Source organism: Triticum dicoccoides, chromosome 2A (assembly GCF_002162155.2).
Source record: "Triticum dicoccoides isolate Atlit2015 ecotype Zavitan chromosome 2A, WEW_v2.0, whole genome shotgun sequence".
NCBI classification, from domain to species: domain Eukaryota; kingdom Viridiplantae; phylum Streptophyta; class Magnoliopsida; order Poales; family Poaceae; genus Triticum; species Triticum dicoccoides.
The window spans coordinates 17,535,135-17,557,533 of record NC_041382.1 but is presented as its reverse complement, the minus strand read 5'-3'; the positions used below and the strand labels follow the sequence as shown (position 1 = coordinate 17,557,533).

The 22,399-nt window shown below is 44.5% G+C and overlaps 2 protein-coding genes across 2 annotated transcripts; both read right to left on the bottom strand.

Moving 5' to 3' along the window:
- Window positions 1-6,083: 6,083 nt before the first annotated feature.
- Window positions 6,084-6,737, bottom strand: LOC119352827 (calvin cycle protein CP12-2, chloroplastic-like). The gene has a single exon (XM_037619412.1). It carries the CDS (start codon window positions 6,671-6,673, stop codon window positions 6,293-6,295), a length of 381 nt encoding a protein of 126 aa, XP_037475309.1. The 5' UTR covers window positions 6,674-6,737; the 3' UTR covers window positions 6,084-6,292.
- Window positions 6,738-20,037: 13,300 nt separating this feature from the next.
- Window positions 20,038-22,031, bottom strand: LOC119352826 (glyoxylate/hydroxypyruvate reductase HPR3-like). The gene is made up of 2 exons (XM_037619411.1): window positions 21,484-22,031; window positions 20,038-20,846 (listed from the first exon to the last, which is right to left on the bottom strand). Exons 1-2 carry the CDS (start codon window positions 21,976-21,978, stop codon window positions 20,307-20,309), a joined length of 1,035 nt encoding a protein of 344 aa, XP_037475308.1. The 5' UTR covers window positions 21,979-22,031; the 3' UTR covers window positions 20,038-20,306.
- Window positions 22,032-22,399: the final 368 nt, after the last annotated feature.

Genomic DNA, 22,399 nt, shown 5'->3' with positions numbered 1-22,399 from the left:
TACCTACAATTTTGCATTGATCTAAAAATATAAGAAAGATTACCAATGCTACATACAAACAATACTACATGGTCTAAATAACAAAAAATGCCATGATATACATAATGAAAAATTGCATGGTACCTACAAATGAACTACCATGATATAAGATAAAAAAAATTCCGTGGTATAGATGATATAAGTGCCATGTTACCTACAAACAAAACTATCATGGTTTACCCAATAAATGTTGTCATGGTGTAAAAATATATATTAACCATGGTCCAATTAATTAATTTTCCATAGTACACAGAATAAATTTATCATGTTCCAACTATAAATTTTCCATGGTCCAAATATACAATTTGCCATGGTGAAAAATAATTTTGCCTTGGTTAATTTTTTTGCCATGGTTGAAAAATGTAAATTTGCCATGGTATATAATATACAATGGATTGTCCGGTAATTTTTATTTGATCCAAAAATTGCCATGGTCCGTATAGTAAATTTTCCATGGTCCATCAAGTTTTGCCACAACAACTATTTTGGGTAAGTTTTAAAGGCCACATGGGAATAAAATAGGGATTGTGTTTCTTTTAGAAAGACGTCAAATATAGGAATTTGCCATCGTGACATGGCAAGTTTGAAAGAATTTTGTTCTCTAAAAAAATAATGTCATGTTTTGGAAAATTGTTAAATGGGCACATCACAAATTTATGAGATTCTTCCTTTAAACAAAAATGATGGCAAAAGTTTATAAAAAATTGTTAGGGACACACGGGAAAATTAGGTTTTAGTTCTCTAAAAAGATGTCAACTTTTGAAAAAAATGGCACATGCAAAATTTGTGCTTGTAAAGAAGGATGGCAAAATTAGTAATTTTCCATGTTATATTTGATAAACCTAAAAGGCTAAAACTGACATAGTTGTATAGACTGCATTTTCCATAGACACATGACAAAATTAGCATGGCACAAAAAAAGATAATAACAAATACCATGTTATGCAAAAATGAAACTTGCCACAATGCATAAATTAGACTTGCTGACTTATGAAAACAAAATTTAAAATCATGGCAAATTGCAATATTATACACTTGCAGTTGCAGGACAGGGCAACACAGATAAGGGGGGAAGTTGCCATATTCTAATTAATAAAATGCCATGGTCTATTGTTTTTTGGCATGCTACCTAAGTTTAAACCGCCAAGGTCTTATTAATAAAATTGACACGGTCTAAATAAAAAAATGACATAGTACCTACAATAAAACCATCATGGTCTAATTAATAAAAATTGCCATGCTCTGATTGAGAATTGAATAGTAATTTCCATGTGAATAGTACTTAAAGAATGAACTTAAAAGTGCATATGGCAAGAACATAAAAATATGCCATGAATTTTGTGTACATGAAAACAAATTTGCCATGTGAATATTTTATATCTACGGAGAAGCAAACTTAAAATTTTCATGGCATAAACATAGCTATAGGCAAAAGAACAACATAATTATTCTTTGATGCAAAGACACTACTTGTTGTGATGTTGAAAAACTACATCTTGGTGACACGCTAGTTTCTTTAGATTTGCCATCAAGGTAGAAAAAAAGGTTCCGGGTTCTATTAAAGTTGCCATGATTTTTACTCTAAAAAATGCCACCCGAAAACAAATGTGTCATGATCATGAGACAATGTTTCAATTTGTAAGAAACTACCATCATTTCAATATAATGATTTCCGAATACTTATGTGATGCAACCATGCTACCTGGCAAAATGGCCATGATATGGATCTATTTTTGCATTAAAATTGTCATGGACAAAAAAATTCAAAAAAAAATCAACAAATTCCCATGTTGTGTATAACGACCCTACACTGTCCACTGGATTTTCACTAGCCACTGTCCACTGGATTTTCATGGCAAATCCACTACATAAATTGCCATGGCTGCAAAATCCACTGTCCCCTGCATTTTCAGCCGAATGAAACCGTTATGGGGGGAGGAATCGAGCAGAAACTAAACCATCATATATGACGACGTCCAAGTCGACGACGGCGTCCAACGTCCGCTTGGGTTGCGTCTCAACGGGGGCCTCGCCGGCAGATCCGAGGCGGTGGTGGGTATGGAGGCACGACACCAGGCCGCAGGACATGGCGAGGAAACTACCCCACTGCCTAGAATTTCTCATCATTCTGCAAGACAAAGGGACGACACATGGTGCGGAGACGGAGAAGGACGCCATAGAATACACACCCTCGTCGCGGAACTAGGGCTGGAATTCAAGCCAAGTCGAGCCAGCTCGGTTCGACTCGTTAGAGCTCGTTTCGTTAACAAGCTAGCTCGACTCGGCCCGTTACCATAACGAGCTCAAACCCAAGATTGGCTCGACTCATATAAGTCGTGAGCTAGCTCGTTTAGCTTGTTAAACTCGTTAAAGATATGAACATAAAAGCTCAAATATGATAAAAATGATTATGTATATATTAAACATATACATACCAAACAATTATAATTTCCTTGTAACGGACAAGTCTCTTGGGCGGCTGGGCTTCAATGGCTAGGCCTTGTGTTGTATGCGTGGGACGCAGGGTGCTGAGTGGCTGATCTTTTTTTGGATTGGGAATGGCTGATCTTTTGTACCGAGCCTAACGAGTTACATGAGTACTCATGAGATTGGCTCGTTAAACTCGGTCAATAAACGATCTTAAACTAAAGCTCGGCTCGACTCATTCTTCTTCGAGTTCGAGTCAATTCGAGCCGAGTCACAAGCTACTCATTTAGCTCGCGAGCTTCGAGCTTTTTTTTCAGCCCTACACGGAACAACCGACAAGTGGATCGGTGGGGCGGCGTCGGGAGCACAAATCGCAAATTCGTGGGTGACCTCAAGCCAGTTCATCGGGAACTGGTCAAATCATCGAATTGCCGGGAACTGGAGGAATCAGGAGGGAGGGGGGGTGCTGAGTGGGGGACCAAGAAGTGGGGCTAGAGACGTGGCTAAAATTTGGATGCCAGATTTTTAGCCTTTCCTTTTTGGACGCGTCTAGTGGGCGGCCGGCTGCCCACTAGTGCGATCCAGCGGCCGGCTAAATAAAGTAAGTACATGTCCCTTTCACATTCAGAAAAAGAAAACTAAGGAAACAACCACCCGATCGGGCCCCACTCGCACTAGTGACTGTTTGGACAGCCGTTGCCTGCATGCGTCTAGTGCCTGCATGCCGATGCATTAAATGTTCCTCATGTTCGTCATTTATGCATTAATTTTTGGTTTTCAAAACTATAAAAGACATATCTTCTAAACCGCATGTCGAAATTCAGATATGTTTTCACCATTGAAACTCTCGCGACGTACTCTTCAAAAGTAGATCCCGCATGGGGATGTTTCGACGAACTTGTCTTCCTGCCAACTAAACATCAATATGTGTGCAACTAGACTACATTGCCGCACCAACTGAGCATGTGTGTGCCAATAGTTCTTCCAACTAAATATTAATGTGTGTGTAACTAGACTACATTGCCGCACCAACTGAGCATATGTGTGTGCAACTAGTGTCCTGCCAACTGAACATCAATATGTGTGCAACTAGACTAGATTGCCACGCCAACTAAGCATATGTGTACGCCAAATAGTCCTGCCAACTAAAAATTAATATATGTGCAACTAGACTATATTGCCGCGCCAACTGAGCATATGTTTATGCAATTAGTGTCCTGCCAACTAATTATCATTGTGTGTGCAACTAGACTACAATACTACATTACAAGCTAACTAAAATATCAATATGTGTGCGACTAGACTACATTACAGGAGGAGGCTGCACATCGACTTTCGTCGAGGTAATAGACTTGTTGCACATCAAAGTTGTCGTGGTTGCTAGGTTGCAACCTCATACAAAGGTGCAGCTCCAAACATTAATTTTGTAAAACAGTTGCACGATGTAGTACTAAAGTTGCACAATACAGTACTAAAGTGTTGGGTTACGTAGTAATTTCAAAAAAATTCCTATGCACACGCAAGATCATGGTGATGCATAGCAACGAGAGGGGAGAGTGTGATCTACATATCCTTGTAGATCGACAACGGAAGCGTTAACACAACGTAGAGGAAGTAGTCGTACGTCTTCCCGATCCGACCGATCCAAGCACCATTACTCCGGCACCTCCGAGTTCTTAGCACACGTACAGCTCGATGACGCTCCCCGGGCTTCGATCCAGCAAAGCTTCGGGGATGAGTTCCCTCAGCACGACGGCGTGGTGACGATGAAGATGTTCTACCGGCGCAGGGCTTCGCCTAAGCACTGCAACGATATGACCGAGGTGAAATATGGTGGAAGGGGGCACCGCACACGGCTAAGGAACGATCACAAGGATCAATTGTGTGTTCTAGGGTGCCCCTGCCCCCGTATATAAAGGAGCCAAGGGGAGGGGGCGGCCGGCCAAGGAGGGCGCGCCAAGGGGGAGTCCTACTCCCACCGGGAGTATGACTCCCTTCTTTCCTAGTTTGAAAAGGAGAAGGGGGGAAAGAGGTGGAAGAGAGGAAGGAAAGGGGGGGCGCCGCCCCCCTTCCCTTGTCCTATTCGGACTAGGAAGGGGAGGGGCGCGCGGCCACCTCCTGCCTCCTTCTCTCTTCTCCCTCAAGACCCATGTAGGCCCAATAACCCCCCGGGGGGTTCCGGTAACCCCCCGGTACTCCGGTAAAATGCCGATTTCACCCGGAACAATTTCGATGTCCAAATATAGGCTTTCAATATATCAATCTTTATGTCTCGACCATTTCGAGACTCCTCGTCATGTCCGTGATCACATCCGGGACTTTGAACTAACTTCGGTACATCAAAATGCATAAACTCATAATAACTGTCATCGTAACGTTAAGCGTGCGGACCCTACGGTTCGAGAACAATGTAGACATGACTGAGACAAATCTCCGGTCAATAACCAATAGCGGGACCTGGATGCCCATATTGGCTCCTACATATTCTACGAAGATCTTTATCGGTCAGACCGCATAACAACATACGTTGTTCCCTTTGTCATCGGTATGTTACTTGCCCGAGATTCGATCGTCGGTACCAATACCTAGTTCAATCTCGTTACCGGCAAGTCTCTTTACTCGTTCCGTAATACATCATCTCGCAACTAACTTATTGGTTGCAATGCTTGCAAGGCTTATGTGATGTGCATTACCGAGAAGGCCCAGAGATACCTCTCCGACAGTCGGAGTGACAAATCCTAATCTCGAAATACGCCAACCCAACATCTACCTTTGGAGACACCTGTAGAGCACCTTTATAATCACCAATTTACGTTGTGACGTTTGGTAGCACACAAAGTGTTCCTCCGGTAAACGGGAGTTGCATAATCTCATAGTCATAGGAACATGTATAAGTCATGAAGAAAGCAATAGCAACATACTAAACGATCGGGTGCTAAGCTAATGGAATGGGTCATGTCAATCAGATCATTCATCTAATGATGTGATCTCGTTAATCAAATAACAACTCTTTGTTCATTGTTAGGAAACATAACCATCTTTGATTAACGAGCTAGTCAAGTAGAGGCATACTAGTGACACTCTGTTTGTCTATGTATTCACACATGTATTATGTTTGCGGTTAATACAATTCTAACATGAATAATAAACATTTATCATGATATAAGGAAATAAATAATAACTTTATTATTGCCTCTAGGGCATATTTCCTTCATAAAGTTGCACAAAAATATCATCAAAGTTGGCATCAAAAAAATTTCATTGAAACATATCCATATAGGATCTAGTTTTAAAGATCTCGTCATGACGAACCCAACGGTGAAGACGGATCTGAATTCCGACACGTGGTTTGAAAGATATGACTTTTTAAAAATTGGAGAACCGGAATAAATATACGTGAATCCGCTTTGTTGTCCACCAGATATAATAAATTTGAAAGCATTTAATGATCAATCACATGCACTAGCAGACAAAACCTCGCATGCATGTGTGTGGGAGAGTGGGCCGCTCGTTTTCTCCGTTTAGCGCGCGGCCACTTTTTAGATTTTGGGTTTTTTTTTTGTGGAAAAGGAGGATCAGACTCTCGCCTCTACAGCATAACGATGCACACTTCCATAGTAGGAGTACAACTTTAAATAAACGTCTGTATTATCAATTGTATCAACCACGTATGTCCCTGGGAAAATATTTGGAGTATTTACTACATACATCCCGATCGAGTAAGGAACGGTAGGTTGAGACATAGCAGGTTTCTCGGGCTCCCATGAGCCAAGAACACCACGTCCACCTTCACTATCCGCCGTCCAGAACAGATTAGCACGTACGCTCAGCTGTCGTAGGTGCGGCACTCGTCGGTCTCGGGGTTCTCCTTGCAGTAGTTCTCGAGCGGGTCGGAGTCCTTGAGCTTGTCCCTGGCGTGGCTGGCCGCGGCGCTGAGCTCCTCCACCTCGTCCCACGCCGCCGCGCACTCCCCGCTGGCGGCGTCCTCCGAGCACGTCTCCTGGGCCTCCTTGATGCTGTCCGACATCTTGTCGGAGATGCCCGGCGGCGTGGCCGGCCCGCCCGCCCTGCAGGAGAGGGCACCGCTGCCGCGGTACGCCGTCGGGAAGGTGACGCGGGCGGCGGCCACCTGCGGCCTGGCGAGGACGTCGCCCCTGGCCGTGGGCGCGAAGGTAGACAGGCTCACGTTGGTGAGCGCGGACGCCATTGCTGGGTGTGGTGGATCGACCGAAATTTTATGTGGGTAGGCTGTAACAAGTTGCTGCGTTTGATGCGGTAAGGTTTGTATTTATAGCTCTGGTTGGATGCTTTGGCAGGGAAGCTCTTTGGTGCACTCGTTTCCTATCACATTTGGGCGTTTGGGAGTGGAAGCTTTTACGTGCACCCGTTTCCTATCACGTCTCGGCCAATGGTTCCGGGCCACGTCGTCTCGTCACAGATATTTTTCAGGCAAGCAACTGGAGCGTGGGAGGAAGATCTTTTCTACTTGTCCACGATTGGCAGGAGGAGGACGAAGTGTGTGATTTTCATTTTGACACGGAAAACCTGTCTTTGTGCACGCGTTCTTGGGTGTATGTTGGTGAGAAAAACTGTGTTTGATACGAAATGTATATGAGGTTCATGTTGTGCCAGAGAACAATGGTTTGTACAGATGCGAATTGGATGTGGTTTGAAAAATATCTGAGATATGTCTGGTGTATCTCCTATACATCTGGCATCGGTAAGCCCTCGAATGATACTTCGAAAATATGCTGTGGAGCAGAGGTCCCAAGATGTAGGACCATGTCACTGGAGAAATTTCAAGTCAGTTGGTAGCCTATTTCCAAGCGAGCGCCAAAGAAAACCTTCTATCTAAGTGGAATTTTGAATGCCCAAAGCATTTTGGCGTTGGGAAGAGCTAGTCCCCGTATCAGCTTACCATATAGTAGTATCAACCAGACCAACAAGATATATTTCTACTTTCTGTTTCCACCTGGCAAGATAGAGGAAGTGAGTGGTTTTCATTTTGCCCCCAAAAACTGTCTTTAGCGCACGTTCTTGGGTGCATGTTGATGGGAAATTCCGTGTTGGGTACAAATGTATACGAGGTTCATATTGCGCCGCAGAATAATGGTTTCCACATATGCGAATTGGATATGGTCTAGAAAATATCTGAGATATACAACTATTAACCCGGCCGGTTGCTAGTGAGTCAATTATTTTCGGAAATGGCCATCGTGGGCTTTATTATTGATGATAAATAGTTACATCCTCCACGAGTTCTTCCACTAACTTCCCTACCAGGAAACAATGGTGATCATCCCCAAGTACAAGAAGTTTTTAATATGATAACTGAACTTAGCTAGCTCATGAGCCACCACATTTGTTTCCCTTCAACAGTGCATGAACTTCACTGTCGATCGTCGTTGACGTCTCCACACAATCCACATAAATGGCCACTGCGGCATTCCACCAGCTTGCCTGCCCCATGCACATGTTAATAACCTTTGTCGAGCCGGATTCCGCCTTTAATCTTTCTAAACAAAGTGCATACGCCAAAATGGACTCCCTCCTTCATCGCTAGAGCTTCCATTCTTGCATACGCCAAATGGGCACCATGACATCGGTTCCGTCGGTCCCTTGAGGAGAGATTCCAACATGGCTGATCCCGATTGATCAGCCACAAACACTAAATTTTATAGTCTCTAAAATCCCCAGTCTGCACCATAGATCTGATGCTCGACCACGGATGAACAGAAGGTGCTGAATGCCATCATGCCCTTGTTGGCAAACAAACATCGGTCATCCATACCTACGTGCCTATCAACATGGATCCTTTATGTGGGAGGGTGTTGTGGAGATCTCTCCAACAAAAGCTTTGCACTTTGCGTGGTATTTTCATCTTCCATAGAGCACTCTAGAGTGGGTTGTTCATAGATGCGTATGGTGCATGCATAATGATGGCACCAACATGCTGGTGTTTCCATTCCAGGTGATACATCGTACGAAAACACCCAACATGGAAAAGTGACACGAGATAAAGTCATAGAAGGCATCATAACTCGATGGAATTTGCTTGATCCTTAATGCAGCCACCAAGAAAAAGATGAAGCAGGCCAAGGCCTCATCCCATAGGCCACTCGAAAGATCAACGAGGCCCTCAACCTTGGAGATAGGAACTTGCCGGTGCAACGTGTTGTTCATTCTGCTTGGGCTTGAAGGGGTCCAAGGACCCGTCTAGATGTTTATGTTGTGTCCATTCCCTAATCTCCAAATATGACTCTGCTTAAAAGTTTGAATCCCAACCACCAAACTCTGCCAAGTAAGTGAGGAGACCTTCTTGGGACCATCCCCAAGGATATCTCCATCCGGATAGTACTTTGCATGAAGAACCTTGGCACACAGGGACTAGTATTGTAACAACGCATGATACTTGCTTGGCTAACATAGCTAAGTTGAAACCGTCAAGGTTGAACCTCATTCCTCCCAACTTTTTTGGTATAGATAATTTCCACCACCCACTCCAATGCATTTTACTTTCTCCTCATTATTCCGCACCAGAACCCAACAATAATTTTCATGATGTCCTTGCAAATTCCTTTTGGAAGTTTAAATACTCACATCACAAGTCCCTTGTTTGGCCCCGCATTTTGTATTTCTCTTCCACACAAAATTCTTCATAGATGCTAGTAAAGCTCCATACACCATCACCGCCTTCCACTCGAACATCAATATAGTTTCTGTCAGAGAACAAGAGAGATAACTTCATTTCCTTTCTCCCAAATAAAGCAACTCCTCTTTTCCTTCCATTATTAGGGTTAACTGTCACAAAATCTATTTTGAGATGACGTCACAAACAATATGGCAGATTGCCATCCAAGTGAGTCTCCGAGAAAAACAATACATTGGGATTGTGTCTCCACTGGACATCCAACATATAGCTTGAACTGCCGAGGCGTTCCCTAGTACCCAGCTATTAGGCTAGGGCTCTCATTGTTCCCGGCACAACTCCTCGAAGGAGCCCAGCAATTCTGAGTGTGTAGTTAAAATTGAGTTACCACTTTCTGTCTTATGCCTCCTTGATGCCTCACTATTCTTCCTCATATCATCCTCATTACATGCATCAAGTCTATGAGCATCGGGACAGTGGGAGTCAGGTCCCTCATAGTTGGGTCAGTGTCATCAACCTCCTCTAGAGCCGGTCGCTTCTTGTCAATCACTAGTATAAAAAGGCCCATTTGTCCCGGTTCATAAGGCACATCTGTCCCGGTTGGGGAACCGAGACTAAAGGGTCGTTACTAATGCCCTAGGCCTTTAGTCCCGATTCTTATACGAACTAGGACAGATGGGCCTCCACGTGGCCGCTGTGGCGAGCCCAGGCAGGAGGGCCTTTAGTCCCGGTTGGTGGCACCAACCGGGACCAATAAGCTTCCACGTGTCAGCATTTCAGCGGCTGTTTTTTTTTTTGAAAGGAGGTGGTTTAGGGGTTTTGGGGGTTAATTTAGGTTCGTATAGGTAGCTAATAGAGAGATGTGTCATCTCTTATCTCCATGCTACTGCTACTGCTATGCCTAAACATGACTTAGATTAAAGTGAGGCAACATGTGGTGCATGTCGAAAGTAATTCTAATCCTAACTTGATCAAGTTTGGATTGTACTACTTTCGACATGCACCACATGCATGTTGCCTTCACTTCAATCCAATCCATGTTCATTTCACCCACAGATATATAATAACTCTTCATGCTCGCATCATGCATCATCATAATAACAAGTCCTACTAATCATCATCATACAACTTCTACTCGTTATTAATAACAAGTCATACGATCATCATCCTCATAGTCATCGAACCAACCCTACTTAATTGTTCTTAGCACATGATCATCGGTATTAGGTAGGACCTAAATACCCTCTTTAAGGTAAAATAGCATAAAACAAAATAGATCCTGACTCTCCATTATGGAGAATGGAGATCATCCTGTCTCCAATTCTTGCGCTTCGCTTCCTTTTGCTTCCAAGAACCTCCTTACGACTGTCCATACATTTTTTTCCTCCTTTGATTTGCATGTCTCCACTTCTTTTAGAAATCTGGTATGGACAGTTGAGATTCGTAGGATGGCCTGACTGTATGTTCAAAACATTAAGGCTACCTTTCTGATACATCAAATGAGGCACACAATTCTCTGGGATTATCTGTTGAAAAACATAGTAATAACGTCATAGTTAGCAATGATGTACTAGTTTTAGAAGTATGCAAAAGATGCACGGATGTCGCAATAGTAAAAAATCTTACCAGGGTATCTCCATGGTAGTTACTGTAGTTGAACACATGCACTAGTGGCACGTATTGACCATAATGTTGAGGAGTTTGATTGTAGATATTGTAATTCTCAATGTCAGTACAAAATCCGACCAGATGATTTTTCTCCTTGTAAGTTAATTTGAAGCCATCGGTGCAGTGGGTTTTGTCTACCATCTCCCGCACATTCTTTGAACAATGAAAATAAGTTGTCAACTATTTTGAAATAAACAATATAAATTAGATAATAACTATGTTTGAGAAACTCACATAGCGGTAGAATTGGAGGCGTATCAACAAGGACCCAAATGTCCATATTGTCTTGCTCGATTTCAGGATCACCAAGATCCATGGTGACAAGCATACCCTGATCAAAACCATACATATTGCAAAGTGCTTCCCATTTTTTGCAAGCAAAATGGGTTACGCTCTCAGAATTGTACAACTTTACTTTAAAATCCACATCATGATGAGTCCTTAGGTGAATTTTCTTTGTTTCGAAACTTTCATGGTCTTCAAAACCCATCCTCTCCAAGACATAGCGCCTTGCATGGCATGGCATAAGCTACTCGAATTGTAAAAGATGAAAATTACACGTTAAAATAGTTGTAGTCATGCTTAATTACGAAAAACACTTGTCGTCGTTGCTTACCGTTTCAACATCGAAGGTCTCCTCGAGCTTAATGTTGAAGCGCCGATCATCGTCCAGGTGAGGCATGTCGCACAGACCTCGATCGTCGTGGCACCAGCTGCACTCCCCCGAGAGACTTTTGTCGTCTGATGACGACATTTCCTACGTACATAATTCAAAGATTAAATTTGTACAATTAAATATATGTACTACAAAAACTAAATTAGATCATTATTATTCATCACGGGTTGACTATCGGTCTGTTGAGTCTTTTCTTGAAAACTCTCAACTCACATGGTGTATATATTCGACTCTAGGTGATGGTCGCTCCTCACTTTGTCCCCGAGTGCATTACACCAAAATGTCTAGCACACGGGAACGAAGGAGAAGCGACCCCCACGACAGCAGTCGGGATTCTTCATCCTCTCATGTATATATATATATATATATATACATATATATATATATATATATATATATATATATATATATATATATATGGTGGAACTCTCCCTCACTGATTCCTCTTTGACATTTGCGACCGTCGGTGATGGTCGTTACTCCTTCCCCTAGTGCATAACAAAGGTCTAGCATCCGTAGAAGAAGGAGAAACGACCCCACGACAATAGTCGGGCTTCTTCATCCTCTCATATATGGTGGAGACTCGATAGACTTAAAGAAAACCCGAAATATCGTTTAATTATCTTTCTAAAAAAGGATTTGGCTGGTCTCACCTCGAGGTCGGAGGGGGTCGATGACGGGGACAATGGCGGTGATGATGGAGGGGGGCTCCTAGATTTATGCGAAAACAAAAACCATATAAGCTATCAACTAATCATATGCATACGCCTTGCATAGTGCTCTCCAATTTTAGCATTCAAAGTAGGAGTAGTTTTCCAATTTGAGCATTCAATAAGCAAAATCAAATCGCAAAATAAAGTAGTATTCAAATTAGGATGCATTCAATTATAGGCAAAACTACATCATCTCTTGCGTCCGTACATCGTCGAATATTATCACTAATACACCTCGAATACTATCATACATATAACATCGCTAGTACAGCTAGAACCGTAGCGCCCGACGGGTATCGGCACGGGCGGTGGACACCCAAAGAGAAGGAACCATCACAGGATCGCTCCAGTGAGATCCCTGAAGAACCTGCCATGTATTGTCGAACCTTCCCTCCAACGCAACCATGTAGCGACGGACGTGCACGGTGACGTACCACCTCCGTAGTGTCCGAAAGCCTCGGCACCGTCACTGGCCCACGCGACCGCCACCAAACAAGGATCGGGTCAACGACGGGCTGGCTCCTCACCAACCTACGCCCCCCCGGAAGGTAGCACATCCCAAAACCATCCCGGCGGAGCCCAGTCCCGGACATGGCCCCTCTGATCAAGCCGGCCTCCTTCGCCAAGTCGACGACGAGGATGCGGGATAGGCATCGTCGACGTCGATGCAGGAATAATTGCTTTAACTAAAAAAATAAACTAGTTCTATTAATTTTCTTGCTAAAAATAAACTACTTCTATAGTAAAATAAACTAGTTTTATTAAATCAAGTAGTCCAACTACTAAGCACTTACTATAAATAAAATAAAGTAGTACTTGCTAAAAATAAACTACTTCTATATATAGTAAAATAAAGTAGTTTTATTAAATCAAATAGTTCAACTACTAATTAATTAAGCACTTTCTAAGTAGTACTTACTAAAAGTTATCGGGGAGGGGGTATATCTACAACGACATACCCGATAAAAAAATAAGAAGAGGAAGAAGAAGAAAAAAAAGAGGAGAAGAAGAAAGGAATAGAGGAGGAGACCGAAGAAAAAAAAGAGGAGAAGAAGAAGAAATATAAATCTATTTCTTCTTCTTCTTCTTCTTCTCCTCTTTTTTTTTCTTTTTAGAGGAGAAGAAGAGGAGAGAAATCTATTTCTTCTTCTTCTCCTCTATTCCTTCTTCTTCTCCTCTTTTTTCTTCTTTTTCATCTTCTTATTTATTTCTCCTCTTCTTCTTATTCTTCTTCTTCTCCTTCTTCTTCTTCTTATTTTCCTTTTTTCTCTCCTTCTTCTTCTAAATATTTCATATACATAAATGACTTTGATCATACACAATTTTCCTATACATACACAATATGAACATATACATAAATTGACACAGAAACTTCTATGAACAAAAAAATCATAAAAATTCTATGAACAAAAATACAACAGAAAAAATCATAAAAATTCTATGAACAAAATCTAAACTACACATCTAAATTAATACAACTAAATTACAACAACTAAATTAACTACACATCCAAATTAATACAACTAAATTACAACATCTATATATAGGGGGCACGGCGGCGGCGGCGGCGGCCATTACAGGGAGGAGGAGGATGGGATCGGCGGGCAGTGCTCACAGGGTGCGCGGCGACGGCGACGAGGAGGCAGGGCCGGCAGCGTCGGGGCAGGGGTGGCGCGGGGCAGCGACAGTGTCGGTCCGGGGCGACACGGCGTCGGGGCGGCTTGGGACGGCGTCGGGGCGGCGCGTCGGAGGCAGGGCGACGACGGCGACGGCGAGACAGGGGGCAGCCTGGCGGCGTCGCGGCGGGGGAATGAGCAACTGAACGAAAAATTTACAAGTCGTGCTTATATAGACGAGGCATTGGTCCCGGTTCGTGGCACAAACCGGGACCAATGCCCCCTTTAGTCCCGGTTGGTGCCACCAGCCGGGACCAAATGTCAGTTTTCGGCAGCCCAAAAGGCGGGAAGCGGCTGCCTTTGGTCCCGGTTCGTGGCACCAACCGGTACCAAAGGGGAGCATTCGTACCGGTTGGTGCCACAAACCGGTTCCAATGCCACCCTCTAGTCCCGGTTGGTGGCACCAACCGAGACCAAATGTCTCGTTCTGCCTGTGCCCAAATGTTTAGTCCCACTTCACTAGCTGAGAGGGGCGCGCAGTGGTTTATAAGCCCCACTGTCGCACCCCTCTCGAGCTCCTCTTCATTGCAGGCTTTCGGGCCTAATTGTCACTGGTATGCCCGATGGGCCTACTGGGCCTTCTGCCGGCCTGAATCCTGGCCCATGGATGGGTTTCTAATCGTATTCAGGCCGTGGAGGCCCAGTAGGTGGCATATTTTTTATTTTTCCCTATTTTTTTGTCTTCTTTTTTGCTTTATTTATTTTGTTTTGTTTCTACTTACAACAAAAAAACTTATTTTATTTTATTTTGCTATTAAAGTTTCTAACAAAAAAAGTTCTTTATGAAAACTTTTAATGATTTTGAACAGAAAATACTTTGATAATTTTAGTTGCATCAATTTTATATGTAATTTTAGTTTCAATAATACTAGAGATTGCTTATAATGTTTTGAACAAAAAATACTTTGATAATTTTAGTTTCATAAATTTTATTTATGTTATTAAAGTTTAGTTTATTTTATTTTGTTTCTACTTATATATTTTATTAAAGTTTATATTATTTTGTTTCTAATCACTTATTTAATTTAATTTATGATAATTATTTTTGCTATTAAAGTTTGTAACAAAAAAGTTATTTATGAAAATTTTATATAATTTTAGTTGCATAAATTCTATATAATTTTAGTTTCAATAATACTAGAAGTTTATAAAATGCAACATTCAAAGCATTTCAACAAAACGGACAATCTGTTTCGAGATATCAGGGTTTCATACGAAAACTCGTCTATTATAACATGCATTTCAAATGAACTAGGAAAATGTTGAAAGTTGGCATGGTATCATCATAATAGTTATGGACAGAAAATCTTCACTTTTTCTTCGCTTGTGTGCTTTGATTATTGCGCCGTAACCATGGATAATCTTCATCGTTTATCAGGATGCTTGGGTCAGCTTTGACTTTGAAGGGAGGAATTTCATGAAACTTCTCATAATCTTCGGACATGTTTGTCTTGCCCTCCACTCCCACGATGTCCCCTTTTCCTGAAACAACTCTGTGGCGCTTTGACTCATCGTATGATGTATTCGCTTCCTTATATTTTCTTTTTCTCGGTTTGGTAGACATGTCCTTCACATAGATAACGTATGCCACATCATTGGCTAGGACGAATGGTTCGTCAGTGTACCCAAGATTGTTCAGATCCACTGTTGTCATTCCGTACTGTGGGTCTACCTGTACCCCGCCTCCTGACAGATTGACCCATTTGCACTTAAACAAAGGGACCTTAAAATCATGTCCGTAGTCAAGTTCCCATATGTCCACTATGTAACCATAATATGTGTCCTTTCCCCTCTCGGTTGCTGCATCAAAGCGGACACCGCTGTTTTGGTTGGTGCTCTTTTGATCTTGGCGATCGTGTAAAATGTATTCTTATTTATCTCGTATCCTTTGTAAGTCAATACAGTCGAAGATGGTCCCCTGGACAACGAGTACAGCTCATCACAAACAGTGTTGTCACCTCTGAGACGTGTTTCCAACTAACTGCTGAAAGTCATGATGTGTTCACATGTAATCCAGTCATCACACTACTCCGGGTATTTGAAGCCCAGATTGTTCTTGTGTTCATCGACATATGGGGTCACCAAGATAGAGTTCTGTAGAACTGTGTAGTGTGCTTGAGACCAAGAATGTCTGTCCCTGCATATTATTGTGTCCGCTACTAGCGTGCCTTTTCCAGTCAGTCTTCCATCATACCGCGATTTAGGGAGACATATCTTCTTAAGGCCAGGAATGAAGTCAACACAAAACCCAATGACATCCTCTGTTTGATGGCCCATGGAGATGCTTCCTTTTGGCCTAGCACAGTTACGGACATATTTCTTTAGGACTCCCATGAACCTCTCAAAGGGGAACATATTGTGTAGAAATACGGGGCCCAGAATGACAATCTCGTCGACTAGATGAACTAGGACGTGCGTCATGATATTGAAGAAGGATGGTGGGAACACCAGCTCGAAACTAACAAGACATTGCTCCACATCACTCCTTAGCCTTGGTATGATTTCTGGATCGATCACCTTCTGAGAGATTGCATTGAGAAATGCACATAGCTTCACAATGGCTAATTGGACATTTTTCGGTAGAAGCCCCCTCAATGCAACCGGAAGCAGTTGCGTCATAATCATGTGGCAGTCATGAGACTTTAGGTTCTGGAATTTTTTCTCTGGAATATTTATTATTCCCTTTATATTCGACGAGAAGCCAGTCGGGACCTTCATACTATGCAGGCATTCAAAAAAGATTTCCTTCTCTTCTTTGGTAAAATTCCACCTGTCAAGTACGTGATCACCGGTACGCATGGCGGGCTTCTTCCGGTGATCTGTCTCGCCTTTGAAATGCTTGCCTTTCTTTCGACATTGATGGTTGGTCGGGAGAAATCGACGATGGCCCAGATACACATTCTTCCTGCATCTGTTCAGGTATATACTTTCGGTGTCAGCTAAACAGTGCGTGCATGCGTGGTATCCCTTATTTGTCTGTCCTGAAAGGTTACTAAGAGCGGGACAATCGTTGATGGTTACAAACAGCAACACATGCAGGTTAAATTCCACCTGTTTGTGCTCATCCCACACACTTTCCATTCCACAGCTGTAAAAGTTCTTCAACTAATGGCCTTAGGTACACATCAATGTCGTTGTCGGGTTGCTTAGGGCCTTGGATGAGAATTGGCATCATAATGAACTTCCGCTTCATGCATATCCAAGGAGGAAGGTTATACATACATAGAGTCACGGGCCAGGTGTTGTGATTGCTGCTCTGCTCACCGAAAGAATTAATGCCATCCGCGCTTAAACCAAACCATACGGTCCTTGGGTCACCTGCAAACTGAGCCCAGTACTTTCTCTCGATTTTTCTCCACTGCGACCCGTGAGCGGGTGCTCTCAACTTCCCGTCTTTCTTAAGGTCCTCACTGTGCCATCGCATAAACTTGGCATGCTCTTTGTTTCTGAACAGTCGTTTCAACCGTGGTATTATAGGAGCATACCACATCACCTTCGCAGGAACCCTCTTCCTGCGGGGATCGCCCTCAACATCACCAGGGTCATCTCGTCCGATCTTATACCGCAATGCACCGCATACCGGGCATGCGTTCAAATCCTTGTACGCACCACGATACAGGATGCAGTCAATAGGGCATGCATGTATCTTCTCCACCTCCAATCCTAGAGGGCATACGACCTTCTTTGCTGCGTACGTACTGTCGGGCAATTCGTTATCATTTGGAAGCTTCTTCTTCAATATTTTCACTAGCTTCACAAATCCTTTGTCAGGCACAACATTCTCTGCCTTCCACTGCAGCAATTCCAGTACGCTACCGAGCTTTGTGTTGCCATCTTCGCAATTGGGGTACAACCCTTTTTTGTGATCCTCTAACATGCGATCGAACTTCAGCTTCTCCTTTTCACTTTCGCACTTTTCCCTTGCATCAACAATGACCCGACAGAGATCATCATCGGGCACATCGTCTGGTTCCTCTTGATCTTCAGCTTCCTCTTGATCTTCAGCTTTCTCTTGATCTTCAGCTTCCCCCCTTGCAGCATCACTATATTCAGGGGGCACATAGTTGTCATCGCCCTCTTCTTCTTCGCTGTCTTCCATCATAACTCATATTTCTCTGTGCATCGTCCAAACATTATAGGGTGGCATGAAACCTTTATAAAGCAGGTGGGTGTGAAGGATTTTCTTGTCAGAGTAAGACATCGTATTCCCACAATCAGGGCATGGACAACACATAAAACCATTCTGCTTGTTTGCCTCAGCCACTTCGAGAAATTTACGCATGCCCTTAATGTACTTGGAGGTGTGTCTGTCACCGTACATCCATTGCCGGTTCATCTGCGTGCATTATATATAATTATGTGTGTCAAAATTAAGAAAATTAGACAAGTATCTATCTAAAGTAAGATTTTTTTTCTTTCAGAAAGAAGATAAGAATAAGAGGCTCACCACGGTGGTGCCGCGACGAGATCGACGGTGGTGAAGACGAGGACGGGGCGTGATGGACCGCTAAACCTAGACAAATCTCGGAAAAAATGGAGCTCCGAGGTAGAGCTTCGAGAGGAGAAAGCTTAACTAATGTGGCTCGGACATTTCATCAAACACCTCACATGCATAAGAGGTGAGCTAGAGCACCCAAATGCCCTTCCTCGCCGACCAGCAAAAAACAGAGCACTGTGGAGTGCTCTGCTCACCGGCGATGAGGTATATATAGGAAGCTCATTTGTCCCGGTTCGTGGCTGGAACCGGGACTAAAGCCCAGCCTTCTGTCCCGGTTCGAGCCAAGAACCGGGAGCTATGTTTGTGGGCCAGGAGCGAGGCCCATTGGTCCCGGTTCGTGCCTGGAACCGGGACAAATGGGTCCATACGAACCGGGACCAATGCCCACGAGGCCCCGGCCGGCCCCCTGGGCTCACGAACCGGGACGAATGCATCCATTGGTCCCGGCTCATGGCAGAACCGAGACTAATGGGCTGGCCAGGTTTAACGAAAGCCCCTTTTTCTACTAGTGATTCTTATCCGCCTTGGCACATTCCTAGGCTTCACATGGGCTGCTTTTTGTGCCATTAAGTTTCCTTGTACCATTGTTCTGACCACCCTGGTTTTGCTTGGGGAAGGTATGCTCCTGGTGTAATCGCCAATCAAAGAACTCACCATGCCCGTGTCCTCTACGTGCATCATCATAACCCCACTACGACCTCTAGCATCGAATCCTCTGCCCCTTAAGACGGCTCCTCAACCCTACCATGTTTCATGACCAGCGTTAAGCCATGGCACCATTTGAAGTCCTTCGTCTCACGCTCGTCTGTTCCACATTCAAGGTGTGAGTGTCCGCTTTGCCCGCCCGTCTTGCAAAATCAGGGAACGTTTTCATACTTCACTTGAAAAAAATTATGTTCCCTTCCACAAGTGATAGTAACAATTTTGTGATGGCTTTAGGTACACTAAACTTAACACGAGCCCACATATAATTTCCAATTCCACCTTATCCTTGCGCCTAGAGCCTTCGACTGGTAACCATCTAACAAGGGGGAAATTTGTCCAGGACTTGGGAACAGTGAGTGAATGATGACCACCCGCACAATGTACCCAGACTACAGATCACTCTACCTTCTTGAGCAATGAACCAGAAGCAATTTGCAAAACTTACCCTACAATTATTTCTGAAATGGCACAATTTTGCTGAGAAGGGGCAGAACCAGGCAGGGTTCAGGATCTGCTGCTTGAGCAGCGACCACCTAACCTTCATCCTTCGCCTGATCATAAGTCCACCATTCATCCCCGATTGGCATGTACATATTTCTGAGCGAGAAATCTTCGCCTTCAGAGAGTCATGGCGCTCTTTTGTCGGTTGAGTTTTGTATCAGATTACAGGAACATGGAAATCCCATAAGGGCAGCGAGCTCATTTACTGCATACCTGGGCATTTAGCCAGTTACCACCACCTGACCAGGGAGGTGTTCCTTGCTTTTATCCTGCCACATGGATGGAGTTCAACTTTAAATTTCATCACAGTTTCTGCCAAATTTCACGGGCATGCATGATGTACATGGCTCGACAATCAAAATAGCTGTGGGCTGCTACGTACATGTACACACCTGGTTCTTCAGAGATGCAGCAGCTACTGGAGCGAACCGGACGTGATATTCATGTTCAGCTACATCGGATTTGCATGCATGGTAGACTGGTAGTGATCAGTAAAACATTGAGCAGTCAAGTACTTCACATACTTATAGACCAAGATATTGGCTTTCTCCACCATCCTTTTCTAATTACAGACCATGCACATTTATTCTTATAAATGTCCCTTGCTGCATTTTAAGAACCGCCACTAATGATGCTGGCGCGGCCCTTGCTTACTCAGAGGAGGAGCAATATATATACTATCTACTTGTCGCATGTAACATCAATCACAAATGTCATATGAAACCTCACGTGGTCTGATCTGTTGTTGTATCATCTACAGCATTTGCTCCGGAAGCACCGGCGTGAGCAATGGCTTACCTTGGAAGAACGCCTCAAGGTTCCCGATCATGAGGTCCGAAATATCAGAGGCCGACTCCACAGTAAAGACGGCCTCATGCGCTGTGAGCACCACATTTTCCATGGAGAGTAGCTCTGCCGGCACCACAGGCTCCATCTCAAAGACATCGAGGCCCGCGCCCGCTATCCCCCCTCCCTTGAGTGCGCGGATCAGCGCCGCCTCATCGACGTTCCCTCCGCGGGCAATGTTCACGATGACGCCGTCTTTCCCTAGCGCCTCCAGGACTTCCTTGTTGACAATGTGCCGTGTCTGATCGTTGAGAGCGCAGGCGACGACCAGCACGTCGGATTCGAGAGCGAGGCTGATGACACTGGGGAAATATTTGTACGAGATGGTTGCTGAATCCTTGGCCCTTCTGGAGTGATAGGAGATGGTGCAGCCAAATGCCTCGAGCCGCCTCGCGATCAATGTACCGATGCTCCCCAAACCGATGATGCCTACTCGCTTGCCACTGAGCTGGTGCATCATCGGAATAAATATTGACATCAGTTTCTGTTTGAGATAAAACATATGTATGCAAAGAACAGAACTTGGGGGAATCAATGTGACATAGTACCCAGTGTCCGACTCCAGACTAGAGATTTTCAGTTTTGTTTTTTACTGTAAGAGATTTTCAGTGTTAGGCAGTAGTATGCCGTTGTGTACGCCCTCTGTATAGTCACCGTGTACACGACGCGCACCGGCTCGTGCAGCCAGATCGTGGCGCACGTCGGGTAGTTTCTCCACCCCATGATCTCCACTAAGTAGGCAGGTAGCACTAAGCTGTATATATACCCCCTACTCGATCAATGAGAATGCGTGGTGTGAGTTATCCCCTAATCCTGATCTTCTCTGTCAACATTCAGTTTTGCAAACAGAGAACACTCTGAATTCTAGCACCCTACTGTTGTTCTCCTTGAGCAATGAACCAGAAGCATTTTTGCAAAACTAAATCCTACAGTTTATGGCAAGATGTGGATTCAAATCTCGGCAGTTTAACCAAACAGTCTAGTTGACAGGGACCGAAATTTGCTGTGCTTTTCGGATCAAAAAGAGGAAATACTTCAGAAATTATCTGCTTGGTAGTATTTCAGTAGAGAAGGAAACGACGGACCTTGGAGCCAAGCGGGTAGTCCCCGCGCGCCGGCCACAGCCCGCGCCGGACGAACCGGTCGGCCGCCGAGACGCGCCGGAGCATGTCGAGGAGGAGCCCGACGGCGTGATCCGCCACGTCAGTGGAGAATGTCTCACCGGCGCCGGCCACGGCGACGCCCCGGCGCGCGCACTCGGCGAGGTCGACGTGGTCTAGGCCGGCGGCGGTGGTCACGACGCAGCGGAGGCACGGGGCCGCGTCGAGGAAGGCGGCGTCGACTTGGATGGCGCCTCCGCCGACGACGACGGCGGCCCGCGGGGGCTCACCGGCCCCCCGGGCGGCCGCGGACGCGGCGAGGAACGCCAGGAGCGGAGCGCCCGAGTCGTAAAGGCTGTGGACGCGGTAGCGCGCGCGCAGCGCGGCGGCGAGGCCGTCATCGGCGCGGCGAAGGTAGAGGACCGACGGCTTCCCGCCGGTGGCAGGCGCCCGCGCCGCGGCGCCGACGGTCGATGCCATCGGCCGTTGCTCCGAGGGGAATTTCGCTGATCCAGAACTGAACTGATTCTTGTGGCCTGCGACTTGGATAACCTGTGTGACATGTCCTAAGTCGTTTTTCTTTTCTGTACCTTTTGAGATCGACTTGGATGAACTGAGCTTTGTTTTTTTTCCTGAAAGTTTGAGTCTTTGCTATTTCATCTGCCACTGAAATTTGAATCTTTGCTATTTCTCTCACCGAGTGATTCTAGTTTAAAAATTTCGAGAGATTGACATGTATGGTTAGGAAATGCAACTCTCAATTAGATTGGATGCATACACGCACGCTATATATGTGCAAGACGTATCCCACGGCCTCGACTGTACAAGGAAACAGGAGGCGGGGCTTGGTAGGAAAAGATCCTAACCATACATGTCATTTATAGCCTATACATATATTCAA

What these genes read in the sequence shown, in the direction of transcription:
- LOC119352827 (XM_037619412.1), bottom strand. Translation starts at nt 6,673, where the DNA reads ATGGCGTCCGCGCTCACCAACGTGAGCCTGTCTACCTTCGCGCCCACG.
- LOC119352826 (XM_037619411.1), bottom strand. Translation starts at nt 21,978, where the DNA reads ATGGCATCGACCGTCGGCGCCGCGGCGCGGGCGCCTGCCACCGGCGGG. An exon ending in ACTACCCGCTTGGCTCCAAG is followed by an intron (nt 20,847 to 21,483) that starts GTCCGTCGTTTC and finishes ATGATGCACCAG; the next exon opens with CTCAGTGGCAAGCGAGTAGG.